Raw genomic sequence first — 13,958 nt, 5'->3', positions numbered from 1 at the left:
GCCAAGACAAAGTATTTAGGTGTGGAGGTTTGGGGTTGTGTTTTTTTTGAAAAGTGATCTCCACAGCATGACTGGCTTCTATATGGCAGTAATCTACAGTAAAGAGTGAAGAAAAAAGGAACCCATTTTATATCTAACTAGTAACTAATGTAACTTTGGATGGTGCTTTACAGAATATCTGTTAAAATGGTCCATTTGGAATTCTCACATTCTAGGATCCTGCCATTCATTCTACAGTGTCGTTTTCTTGCAGAGTGGTGAACAAGCCAACAAATGGCAATGAACAGAACAACAGAATTGTAGAGTCAGAAGGAACCCAAACCACCACCTAGTCCGGTGTTTCCCAAACTTGGGTCTCTAGCTGTTTCTCTCCCCCCCCCCCATCATCCCTGACCACTGGTCCTGCTAGCCACGGATGATGGGAGTTGTAGTCTAAAAACAGCTGGGAACACAAGTTTGAAAACTACTGATCTAGTCCAACTGCCTGCAATGCAGGAATTGCGGCTTAAGAATCCCTGAAAGATGGCCATCTAACTTCTGTTAAAAAAACTCCAGTGAAGGAGACTCAGCCACCTAATATATCACACAGTAAGTATTAGCATTAGAGGTGACTATGAAATGGATGGTTGGAGGAGAGAAACTATCCCCGCCCCCAATACACACATTACCAGTGTTTTTCGAACTTATGTCCCCAACTGTTGTTGGACTACAACACCCATCATTCCTAGCTAGCACAACCAGTAATCAGGGATGGTGGGACAATGGCTGGGGACCCAAGTTTGAGAAACGCTGCATGATTAGGCTGATGAAATGTGTGCTAATGCACTGTGGCAGTACAAGCTTGGAATCTGTGGTTCAGAAAGCCAAGTCTGATTTTTTAAAAAATGTGTTTCTCCCCTTCACATTGTGGTGCGTAAGAAATAATAATAATAATAACTGCAGCTTACCGAGACTGTATCAGTTCTCGTTTGCAAGCATGCAACCAAACGCCTGTCTTGAGCCGTTGTGTGTAGTGAGGTCACAACACCTACCCTGTGTTTATTGTTCCCGTATGAAATTTGAATTACACACATTATGTAGAACTACCTGTATGGACACATGAATGCTAAGGGCAGAGATAAAACGAAGAAGCACAACAGGAAATAAATTATGTAAACTTCATTTTAAAAAGAATGAAAGAGAGGGCACATACTCTCTCTCCCTCCTCCATTCCAGCATCACGTCATTCTCAATAACAATGCTGAAGAGTACAGTCTTAGCACAAAGAAGAACATTGCTTTTTTAGTGCAAACAGGGACACTGAACTCAGTTATGGCACGTGTGTTCCCCCAAAAAATCACAATGTAAACTTGGACACTTACTAGATCACCCAGGAACTCCAGGGAACCCAATGGGAGTTCTGACAATCTTGAGTTGTCAAATATGATCTTGAACCACATCCTACAGATACCCTGGGCTCTCGATCAGAACCTTAGTGCAAAAGGAGACTCCACTCCTTCGCAAGAGTATTGTATCATCCAGCCTGAAAGATGGTCATATGTTGTTGAGATATATTTATGCCTGTTCCAGAGGGACAACAACCAATGAACTAGAAAACAGCTTATTGTGACTATGTGGTCTAGACCCAACTGAACATAGGAAAGTGCAGCCAACCGCAGTGACGTGTGGTTGGGAAACACATCTTCAAGAGGAAGCATCAGGCATCTTAATAAAGGCAAAAGAAACCACCCAATTAGTTATTAAATGTAGTTCAATGGATGCCATGGAGAGGACGGGGAAAGTCCACTTCATGTGAAAACAAAATGGTACCCTATTTTCCATTGGTGGAAGGAGGTGGGAATTAAATATGCAAAAAACCAAAAATGACTTCTACTGATGGCCATGGGGAATGTTGATGGAGATGTGATGTGCTGCAGATGTTGATGGATGACAGATAGAGAGGTGGATCTCCAGCCATGGGTAAGTCCTCCCTCCTGAACAACCACTTCAAATCGCCACTGCAGCATTCAAACATGACATGATATGAGTTCTCCCTTTAAATTCAGGGGGAGCTTAGCTTTCTCGTCTTATACACGGCAGCGTCTATAAAGCAACAAAGAGCAACATTAGCATTAGGAGGAGTGTATTCCAAGAATACATAGGTTCTCACGACCATGCAGCTTATAACTCCTCCATTCCCGAAAGCACAAGGCAGCGTAGGACACTTATGGAAAGGAACAAGCTGGCCAGAGGCAGGCTGCCTTCTGTTCCGAAAGCCAGCAAGAACGAACAAATAAGAGAAAACTCAGTTCAACAACTTTGCATTCCACGGACAAGTCACAAATCATTAAGTGCATAAAGAGTGCAATCTAGTGCATTTAAATAGCTTTGCAATTTGACTGGTTGAGGTTCTGCTACAATTCCTTTCCCCGAACAATCCCCCACCCAGCCCCTCGATAAGTGCAAAATGTTATCCAGCACACTTGTGAAAAGTGGAAATAAACCCATAGTCGTCTCCAGCTGCTCAGGGCAGACCCAGCGCAATTAATGGACCTACGCTCATCATGTCCATTCACTTCAATGGGTCTACACTGAGTAGAACTGGTGTTGGGTGCAACCCCTCCCCTAACCCAATTCCAAACCACCAAACACCAGCTAAAAGGCAAGTTCACTTTGTTAACACAAAGCTATTGGCCAAGATCCTCCCAAAAAAACAAAACTCTTATCAGAGATTTAATAAACTGGCACCAAACTGGCCTATTAACAGCTGTCAGTTCCCAGAGGGAACAGACCCAATATTCCCACTGAGATGCCATCAAGCTGGTCATACTTTCTTTCTTAGGTGCCTTGAATTCTGGACATATCTTAAAATGTATTTGTCAAGGTTACAGGCCCTGGTTTACGAATTGCAGCCCATCAGGTGTTAGCTCAACTTTTTCTCTTTTGGCGATTCTAGGCAAGATTAGGCAATCTGCAGCATTTGTACATTCTTTGGCATAAAAGATAATAAGGTGGGATTCATTTCGAACCATGACCGTTTAAGTGAGAACTAGGACTTTGAGATGCCAGGCCACAAAGACATGGAAGCATGGAATTAACGCAGCGTGCAAAAATTCATTTGAAAGCAGAATAGACAAGTTAACGGGGTGGGGGGAGATCTCTTATTAAAAGTGCTACTTCTTGGTTGAATATGATATAAAGGATGGAGTATAAAGCATGTGGACATGAGAGACTGCTTTACAGCAGGTAAGGAACCAGCCACATTTTGGCCAGCAGAACAAGCCATTTGCTTTTTATTATATTCCCACCTTTTCCTCAAGGAGCTTAAGGTGCTGTGTGTGCTTCTCCCTCTCCCCATTTTATGCTTACAACAACCCTGTAAGGTAGGCTAGGAGGCCACCCAGTGAGCTTCATGGCTGAGTGGGGATTTAAACCCCTGGCCTCCAAGGTCCCGGTGTGATACTCTTACCATGACACACCAGGCTAGCTTACTGTGTCTACTATGAGCCAACTGAGCCCACTTTATTCTTCCCTGCTTAGAGTTGTATCCAAGCCAATAGTTATGGCTTGTTTCACTCCAAACAAAGTATTTAGATCAGTGTTTCCTCAAACTTAGGTCTCCAGCTGTTGTAGACTACAACTCCTTTCATCCCTAGCTAGCAGGACCAGTAGTCAGGGATGATGGGAGTCAAATGACAGCTAGAGACCTAAGTTTGAAAAACACTGGTTTAGATAAACCAAGGTTTGCTCTTAGCTCACCAATCCTACTTTGCATGAGCGAATGGAATCATGGTTCTTTGGTTCAGGTGTAATGGCAAGCCAGCAATTGTGTCTTGTTTTCCCCACATGCTAGTGAGGAAGAGTAGAGCTGGTAAGATTTGCTTGTGCATGGTAAACTGTGGGTTATGGCTTACTTTGATGTGTAGACACTGCCCATATATCTATATAACCAGCATTGCCTGCTCTGACAGGCACCCAATGGTCTCAGGCAGAAGTCTTTCATATTACATATTACCTAATCCTTTAAAGAGGAGATCCCAGAAATTTAACTTGAACGTAGGAAAATCTCAGATAAAGAAGTCTTAGGTGGATTGGTTTGGATTCAAGGCTATACCATAGTTTAGCACTACAAGAATGAGCTGCAGTGAACCTTGCAAATCTCTCCTCTGTCTATCCTCAACCCCAGGATAGCAACAAGGTGAAGTTTGGAAACTTTTTCTTCCATTTTAGATTTAAAAAAAAAGATTTGACCATGTAATCTACATGCAGACAAACAGTGATTAATCCTAATTATGGGTTAGTTGAAACTATTCAACTTCAAATCATGGTTTATGAAGCTGGCTCGTTTCAACTAACTATAATTAAGATAAACACAGTTTAGGATTTGTGTGAACCACTAAACAGTGGTTAATTTAAAATGGAAGTGAAGACTTTGGATCTCTTCTTCCTCAGGGTCATGCTGGAAGTGAGGAGAAGTACTTGCTCTCCTAATGCTAAACAATTGTTTAGGTTTACGTCCTAATGCAACCATTATCTCCTGGCTTTTATCTGCACTTTATCCTCTCCCAGTGTAAAAAACAATAAATTGACAAATGAACCCTTGTTTCAAAAGAGACAGTGTGCCCAGTGACAACAAAAGCCCCTGAATCATAAGAGGAAAAGAACTGGGGAGTAAACAAAAGGTATCCCATTAGAAACAAAGGTTCTGGTCAAGAGGTGAAGGATTTCTGATATGCCTCTCTGTTGAATGCCACTCCCATTCCGAGACCCACAGGTCTCTGCCTCCACCCATCCTCTGCCACTTGATATTAATATTAGCACTGGATCAAATATATTTTTTCTACTCAGAAAGAAGAAAATAACCTGCAATAAACTGAGTGCAGAGGAATGTGTGGCCATTACTGGAGCATGGATGAAAAGTCCAGCCTTTCTACGTAGAATCAGGTTTTTCACACAGAATCTTAGCTGAATGTATTAGCTGTCATTTTGAATGAGCCAGCATGTTTCTAGTCCTCATTATTTGCAGAGGAAAATGTGTGTGTGCAAGTTCTGCACACTAGAGGGCTTGAACAGCCCTCTCATGAACCAGGGAACAAGTGTCTCCTGGTGGTTAGTTGTTAAGTCATTACATGTTCGCCTGGATTAGATGTTAAGTCTCCTGCCTTTAGCACTTATTACCATTATTATTATTAATTATTTATTATTATTAGGCAGTTCCATATTTGCAAGAAGTAAAATCAAAGTAAGCAAATGAAAAGGAGAGGGGAAAGATTGTATCATACTACTGATAACTTTTCGAAGCAATTCAGATAATTGATTTTTCTCCCCTGCTCAGCGTAATTCAAAAAAACTGTGGCGAAAGCCAGGATTTCCTCTAAGCAAGCAGCCAATGCAAAGCAGCCAGTGCCTCCAAACTCCTGCAGATTCCAGTTCCAAAACAGTTCAGAGTGAGATACATATATATATAAATATATGCTCATCATCACAGGATACCTGCATCTCGGGCATGGCGAACACGACAGTCCCCGAGAATGATTTGCAAACTATTGATGGGCACCCAACCTTCTTTTCTTCGGTTGAGGTTTTTGACCAGCCTTTTAAGATGATAAAAGAAAAGAAAAAATATGCATTAGAAAGGTGTACAAGAAAACCAATGTTTGCATATCTATACACAGCACGCAGGACAACCAAACTGAAGCACAGTTTTATGGCACCTTAAAGGCTAACTCATTATTATGGAATAAGCTTTTGTGGATTTACATTCTTAGGCTCATGAAAGACAAGGCAGCCAATGGCTATGAGCCATGATGGTGTTGTGCTACCACCAGTGTTAGAGGAAGCGTGCCTCTGAATACCAGTTACCACAGTGCACAAGTGGGGAGAAGACCAAGGTACTCATGTCCTCTTTGCTGACTTCTTATTCAGGAACCTGGTTGGCCACTGTGAGGTCAGGAAGCTGGCTTAGATGAGCCTTTGGCCTTGCTCTTCTTATGTTCATAAGACTAGAGCCCAGATCCATAAGGCAAGGGCCATAGCTCAATGGTAGAGCACTTGGAGGGCATGCAAAAGATCCCAGGTTCACTCCTCGGTATCTCCAGGTAACGCTGGAAATTTGGGGGAGACAACACTAGGTCCAACTCAGTTTCCTATTGAGTGGGATATCAGTTGCCAAGTGAATGAATACACAAGGAGGTGGGTGGAGTATGTAAAGCACAGAGTTAAATGTCAACAGCATGTTACAGTCTGTGGCAACCCGGTTAGAGCCATCAGGTGTCAAGGAGATAAAGAACTACACAACTTTTAGAAGACATCTGAAAGCAGCCCTGTACAGTGGACGCTCGGGTTGCAAACACGATCAGTGCGGGAAGTACATTCGCAACCCGCAGCACCGAGTGTGCGCATGCGCGGGTTGTTGTTCGGGGCTTCTGTGCATGTGCAAAGCGTGATTTAGCGCTTCTGCACCGAAAGTAATCAGTTCCGATACTTCCAGGTTCAGCGCAGTGCGCAACCCGAAATCGCACAACCCGAAGCGTCTGTAACCTGGGGTATGACTGTATTGGGAAGTTTTTAATGTTTGACATTTTATTACTATTTTTAATACATGCTGGAAGCCACCCAGAGTGGCTGGGGAAAATTATTATTATAAGTGTGCAGAGTGTTGACAATAACTGGTGAAAGAACAATAATCTTTCAGCGCTGCTGAGTAGTTTAACAATGGTAGTGAAACAGGAAGTTTTTATCTCTATTCTAAGCCACTTAAGCTCAAATTATATTGCCATTTTCATCACCAATGCTAAGTTTAGTTGCTGAAGGTTTGCTTAGCACAGCATTGAGCTGGTTGAATTCTCACAGGCTGTGCTTTTGAGTTCTATTCCTATTTAACTCCAGTCTCTCATCTATCTATCTACTTACTATCTACGAATGTATGATGTGTGTTGTGAGTAAATTCAACCAGCCTCTTGCACTTGGAACTGGGTGTGGAGAGTGAAGGTGAATGGGACACAGCTGTGGGCAGCCTGAGAAAGGACCCTCTGCCCTGTGTGGATTTTTGTAATATTTTGTCTAAGTTTTCTGTTGCTGCTTCAATTTCCTGTACACAAGAAATTGTGTACAGGAAGATATTTTAAATATAGGAATTAAACAACCAAATAATCAATCAAAGTATGTATTTGGCAATTGAGGAGCACATCATGAAGCGGCCTGTAGTCTAATTAAGCTAATAAAATTTGTTAGTCTTAAAAACAATTCATTTTTTTAAAAAAATAACATTTGTTAGTTGTGGCTGGTGCCCATTGGGATTGGTATGGTGTAAGGCTGGAGTCCAACAGCAGGTGGTGCCAGAGCCAAGGATTGTCTGAGCCAACTAATTCTGGTTTTGTCCCCATCACTTTCTCTCCTGAGTTCTAAAGGGGCAACACTGAGACTCAGCAGGGAGAAGCTGAATAGCCATGCCATCCCTGAGCTGGTTGTAAGGAGGAAAGAATGCAGGGGGGAGGCTGGCTGAGGGCAGGCCGAGGTTGGTGGGGCTGTGCCCCATTTGCCACAGTGGACCAGCCTTTCCTGTTTGTTAGTCTTTAAAGGGCCACGAGACTCCTTGTTGGTTTTGCAGCAACACAGGCTGACATGGCTACACCGCTGAAAGAAGTACCTACATATTACCAGATTCAAGAGACTACAGCTCCCTCTTCACTTCTCATTGTTTGTGTATTGAAGCTATTTCTATACTGCCTTTCATGTAAGAATCACAAAGCAGTGTACCAAAGTTCAGTGAAATCACACCGAAACGAAACTCCAAAATAAATAAAACAGCAGCCAACATAAAGCCAAAACAAACACACTGGGCTGTGTCTGGCATTCTCTGTCTGCTATTGGGGAGTGAGTTTCAGTGCTGGTATCGCAGAGGAATCCAGTGTGACAGCTGCACTATCAGAAACTCATTGCACCACAGACTGTGTGATCTATTTTGCAACAAAGTTATCGGAAATGTGCTTGTGTGTTCTCTTGGGCAACAACATTCCACTGGGACAAACATTTTGCCAGTGGAACAAGCTTACAGCTGAGTGAATTTAACTTAGTGCTGCATTGTTGTTGTTTAGTGGTGTCCGACTCTTCGTGACCCCCTGAACCAGAGCATGTCAGGCCCTCCTGTCTTCCACTGCCTCCTGCAGTTTGGTCAAACTGCATTAGATACAATTAGATACAAAGTTTGGTCAGTGCTGCATTAGATACAACCAATTAAATTATCATGGGTATCAACGTCCAGAAAGGTCTGAGAGAATAAATGAGTTTTAGCAGGCGCCAGAATGTCAACACCTGCCTTAATTGTTGCTGCTATTCCTTGCTGAAAAAGAAGATTTGGGGTGCTCACCATTGTCCTTCTCCATCTTCGTGCAATAGTTGAATCACGTCCCCATTTTTCACTAGCAAGTCTTCTGAATCACTCATCTTGCAGTCTGCCAGGGCTTTATATTTTCCTGGGGACTGAGACATCAGGAATAAATATATGGCTTATTTCCAGAGAGCAGTGCTAGCCTCCCAGGATGCCAAAACTCCTCTTACAAAAAAATAAAAAATAAAATAAACACTCTCACACACTGCAAATCTCTTTAGAGCAAGGCCACATCTGCACTATATGTTTAAAGCACTATGATATCATGACTTCCTGCAAGGAATCCTGGGAACTGTAGTTCATTAAGAGTGCTGAGAGATCTTAGGAGACCCTTATTTCCTACACAAAGGTACAATTTCCCTTTTGCTGAGGGGTTTGCTGTTATTATTCAATAACAGGGAGAAGCAGCAGTACTGGGCCCAGTGTCTCATGCTCCACAGAGTAGCTTCAGAAATGCACAGTTCCCAGTAACATACCATTCACCCGAAACAAATCTGGTATGTGTGTTCTGCAAAGTTGTGTGTCTGTGTCAAGTTCTAAATCTGCTATTCAAGTCATTCTTAGATAAATTGTTATAATTGGGGGGGGGGGTATTAACTGTTGTTGTTTTTTTTAAAAAAAATCAATTACAAACGAATTTGATATAAAGGGGAGAAACAACAATAAAAATATCAACAGTAATAACAACAATAGGTTACAGGTACAGAGCCATCACAAAAAAGGGAAAATAAAACAGGAGCAATACCAGTTGTGATTCATGGATGTTGATATTTTTATTGTTAAATCACACCAAGATGTTTTATAGGAAGTGATTCCTATGTGGAAATAAATCAATAAACAGTTCAAACGGTTCAACTAACCAACTGGTTCCCATCTTCTTCTTCCGTGTCAGAACACGTCAAGAAGTAGTTATGGCTGGACCAATCATCAAGTCCTTCGCAGATTTCCAAAGAATGAGACATTCCTGGCCAAGTCGCATGGGGAGAAAGGGATACGCAATCAGGTCACTTGCAGAACATTACTACAAAATCCGGGAGGGACAATCTCCAGCTCCTATCATCCCAAACCACTGGGCCATGCTGGCTGGGGATAATGGAAGTTAGAGCCCATCAACACTTGAAGGTTGGGCTTTTTCTGTATGCCTCCTCTGGGCGGTGGGTGCAACCAGAAATGGGGCATGCATCGGGGACAAGCATTCGCTTGCTCCCCCCCCCCCATATGTAGACGTGTGACCAGGGAAAACACACCAACCTAGCTGGAGAATGGACAGATGTCCCTAGATACATTTGGGGAAGAAGAGACAACACAGAGGGAACACAGAGAAAATTGCACACTTGGGCCAAAGAATGAAAAAGATACTATCAAGCTGCACATACCCCTGTTTGGCTTGTTCTGCGGTGAGGAAGCCACGCTCTCCAAGGCCACGGGGCTGGTACGCTCAGAATCGTTTTCCTCTGAGCTTATGGAGGCTCTTGGTTGTTTTCTGAAAACATACAGAGTCTGCTTAGAGAAACCGAGGCAACAAGACCGACCAAACTATGAGCAGGTAATCCCAGCAATACCAATGTGGTGTCCATTCCTAAGCATATGCAGTGGGGGGTGTAGGTTCTGATACCCCCTCCCATTCTGGGTCCTGATGCAGTTCCTCCAAGCTCTTCACCGACTTTGCCAGATACAATTGAAAGCAGTGGGTGACAGTTGTCTTTTGAGCACTTTACATGATCAAGCTGCTATGAAATAGGTGCACTTCGGTTTTTAGCCCCTATAAATGATTCATGTGCTTTATAGTATAGATTTATTAACGGCTATGTATTCCATGATATACGATTAAGCAGTTAAGAACTATGCGCACTTTAATTTTTTTAGCCTCTGTGAACTTACGTGTTTGTTTCAATATTTTGAAATTGCAAGCTATCATTTCTGCCTTGGCAGAAATGCAATCTAAAAATCCAATCAATAATTTATATACACTTGGTTAGTTTTTGTACCACGCAGGGGCTGCTGGTTATATTATTGCTGGCATGCAATTGCACTGGAATGTTTATTGTATTTGTCATTAATTGATATGGTTTAATGATTGATAGTTTGTTTTATGATGACTTTAAAATGTTACAATGTTCATACTGAATTATTCAGTTGAAACTGAATTACTATATGTTGGAATTCTGTGTTATGTTTTGAAATTGTGTAGTGTCTGATTGTCAATATAACAATACACTGATTCACATTTTAGGAGCCACTTGGAGCATATTTATACAGAAAATCTTCAAACAGATTTAAATAATAAATACATAAAAATTTAAGGAGAGAAAGGATTGAACTGGGTGGAGCCCAGCATCCTGATGGGCAGAAATCAGCTATTTTGTCTCAGGCCCTGCTGACTTACCCATCACTCAGAGGAGGCGAGAGTTGGATCTGGTCTGTACATGAAGGGGGTTGTTGCTTCTCAACTGTGAATATAATGCAAATATGGATTAGCTTTTTGTCATGTATCAGGCAAATGTTCATAAAATTAGGTGATGGAGACCATCAGGTGCCTAGGTCTGGACTCAAAATCCTGAAGCAGATAAGTCCTTGGCTTGATGCAGCAGGCAAATGGTTTATGAACCTCCCCTTTTAACTAGCCCCACATGCTGACCTCATTCTTGGTAAATGTGGGTTTAAAATTAAATTTCCCCAGTGCCACCTATTCATCTCAACCAGGGGTACAAGATGTTTGGTGGTCTGAAGGCTGGAGAAAGATAAAGAATGCAGATTATGGATGGAAAAAATATTCTATGGATAGAAAACAAATTCTATCTCAATCAGACTTTACCTCAGATTTGCAAAGTGGATCCCCAGTGAGTGTTTGGAGATTTTTCCAGAGGGGAAAGCTAAACTGCAAATGTTTTGAAAGAGCAGTTCGTTCTATTTCCCTTTCTTTTAATTTTCAAAATTCTTTTACAGCATAATTCCATCAATGCACCATTTTACAAGTTAAAACAAACCCTATTTAATATTTTGCTTTTCAGGTGCAGGCATTCAGAAGCTCCATGCCAGAATTTGAATTTCTGACCAGAATTAAACTGGGGCAGAACATACCAGGTATCTGAATCCTGGAATAAATGTCAGAATGGAAGTGCATGAGTTCTCACAAAACTTTGGTGAGATCTTGCAAGATCTCACTGGAAGTCGATGCCGCACAATGCAGGTGAGAGAGTTGTACTGGTACCAGTGGGGGGGGGCAGCAGCAGCAGGAGTTGTTTTTCCATTTCTCCTCAAGCGGCAAAACAGGACACACCACCCCTGCTATTCACAACAGGGAAATCCAGAAGGTCCACCCTCCAGCCAATCCTCCAAGGTACCTTTGATGAGTTCCTGCTGCTTAAACAAAACCTTTCTTATTTCGTTTAGCCATGCCATCTTCAGCTCAACCGTTTGTGCCTGACAGAAGAAGAGAGAACAATCACTTCTCTGCTACCAGAAGTTAAGAAACATGCCCCTCCCAAAAAAAAAACAAAGGAAGGTGTGGAAAAAAGAATAGGTGTTGACAATCCCATAATTTATTCATCTATTTTGATTGATTGATTACATTTATATACCACCGTTTCCTCCATGGAGCTCAAGGCAGCATGCATAGTTTTCTCCTCCCCATTTCAGCCTCACAACAACAACCCTGTGGGGTAGGATAGGCTGAGAGATGGTGACTAGCTCAAGGTCAACCAATGAGCTTCATGCAAAAGATTGGAGGAAGACCAGTTAGATCAGATTCTTTTTTTAAAAAAGGTGAGATAAATTCACTAAATTGGCCAGTGGAGATTATGACAGTGCAAATGAAGCCTCCATGGCTGAGGGCAGTATATCATAAGAACATCAGAAGTATTTGGCTATGGGATCAGGCCAAAGGAAGGCCCTTCTAGTCCAGCGTCCTGTTCACACTGTTGCCAATAGGATGCCTATGGCCTGATCCTGCATGTTACATAGGGGTGCAAACAAGAGGCATGAATATGCTGCAGTAACCTACCTGGACATAATTTGAGGGGCAAATGCTTAACCTGGTGGAGCCAATGGTCTGGCTGGAAAAAAAGGAAAATCCTTACAAAAGCAAAACAAACCTGAACAACATAGACCTCTTCCCGACCGCTATACCAGATCTCAAACTTCCGATGGTCTCCTTTCACATTTTCAGTGATCCCAACAGCGCTCATCTAAAAATAATAATAATAAAAAGCACTCATAGCGATTCAGTGATGGACAGACAATCTAGGTGGGCTGCATTATATTTCTGCATGCTTTGACATGGGCCTTCATTGGATGGGAGAGTGCATCTCTTTTACAGAGAGCCAGCGGTGGTGTAGTAGTCAAAGAGTCAGACTAGGACCTGAGAGACCCAGGTTCAAATGCCCCACACAGCCATGAACCTCGCCGGGTGACCTTGGTGGGCCAGCCACCTTCTCCTAGCCTAACCCACCTCACAGGGTTATTGTGAGAGGCTAAAATCAGGCAGAAGAGAGAGCCAAGCACACTACCCTTGAGCTCCTTGAAGGAAAGGTGGGAAATAAAGGTGCAATCAATCAATCAATCAATCAATCAATAGTTAACAGCCTTGTCAGAAACAGAGCCCCTGCCATGGAGGAAGGAGCTCTCAAATACTCTGCACCCTCTTGTGGGGCTCCAACATTTCATGTAGACCCAAACTCAGGGCAGCAGTAATACCATCTTCTCTGACCCCTGAAGCTAACCAGGCTCCTCATCTGGTGCCCCTGAAGCCTCTGACTCCATGTCCAGATCACAGCTAGAATTAGGGGTCATGGCATTATTTATTTTTATTTATTTGTTACATTTTTATGCCACCTTTATCTTCCAAGGATCTCAAGATGGTCTTCCCCATTTCATCCTCACAACAGTGAGGTAGTTTAGGTTAGGAGGCTGTGACTGGCCCAAGGCCACCCACTGAGCTTCACGGCTGAGTGGGGATTCAAACCCTGTTCTCCCAAGTACTAGTCCAAAACTCTAACCATTACACCACACTGGGTCTCTCCATTCACCTTCTGGCCAGCATTATGAACTCCCTTTAAGCAGCTAGTTTACTAGATCTACATCCCCTTAGGGACCCAGGGGGAAGGGGGGTAAGAACCCAGGCAAACCAGTTGCTCCTTATAAATATGAATAAGCCGTTTATAAATAGATGTTCAGTTTACAGTTCCCATTGTTCACCCTTAATAAAACACTCTGTGTTCTCCATGCGCAAAGAACAATGCTGTCAGGTGGCCTGAGACATTAAACCAATGAGGCCACCTGGCTAAACCTTCTGTTCCTTCCTCTCTGTTTTCTCTTCTTGGCATGGCTATCATCAGCTATGGAAGGCAGCCTCAGGGACACAAGAAGCCATTTGCCAATTAAGTTTTGTTTCTGCAAAATTGGTTTCCAGGCACTGCTGAGAAAACAAGCTGTACCACCAGTTTGGGGAGCTGGGGTGCCTTTTTCTCACAGCTGTGGCTACTCTTGCACAGAAATGGACTCCATGCTCTGGTAACTTCCAGACTGGGCTGTTGCCATGTGCTCTACATGGGCCCCTTAACGGCAACATGGAATCTTGAATTGGTCCAGA

General features: G+C 42.7%; 1 protein-coding gene across 4 annotated transcripts in view; it reads right to left on the bottom strand.

Annotated features, from left to right (window-relative positions):
- Positions 1-764: 764 nt before the first annotated feature.
- Positions 765-13,958, bottom strand: part of MCF2 (MCF.2 cell line derived transforming sequence) — a 70,888-nt gene continuing 57,694 nt past the window's right edge. For 3 of the 4 annotated variants that reach the window (XM_053374868.1, XM_053374871.1, XM_053374870.1), the window contains 4 exons: positions 12,463-12,555; positions 11,713-11,791; positions 10,755-10,818; positions 9,376-9,851 (listed from right to left, as the gene is read on the bottom strand). In XM_053374868.1, the coding sequence (XP_053230843.1) occupies positions 9,620-9,851; positions 10,755-10,818; positions 11,713-11,791; positions 12,463-12,555 (468 nt within the window). In that variant the 3' untranslated portion in view covers positions 9,376-9,619. Of the gene's footprint in view, positions 2,083-5,472; positions 5,574-8,347; positions 8,461-9,228; positions 9,345-9,375; positions 9,852-10,754; positions 10,819-11,712; positions 11,792-12,462; positions 12,556-13,958 lie in introns of those variants that run through there. The other variant, XM_053374872.1, reaches the window with a different exon arrangement.

This window comes from Podarcis raffonei, chromosome Z (assembly GCF_027172205.1).
Source record: "Podarcis raffonei isolate rPodRaf1 chromosome Z, rPodRaf1.pri, whole genome shotgun sequence".
NCBI lineage: Eukaryota > Metazoa > Chordata > Lepidosauria > Squamata > Lacertidae > Podarcis > Podarcis raffonei.
The sequence above is the reverse complement of the archived record's forward strand: the minus strand, read 5'-3'. Positions and strand labels throughout refer to the sequence as shown.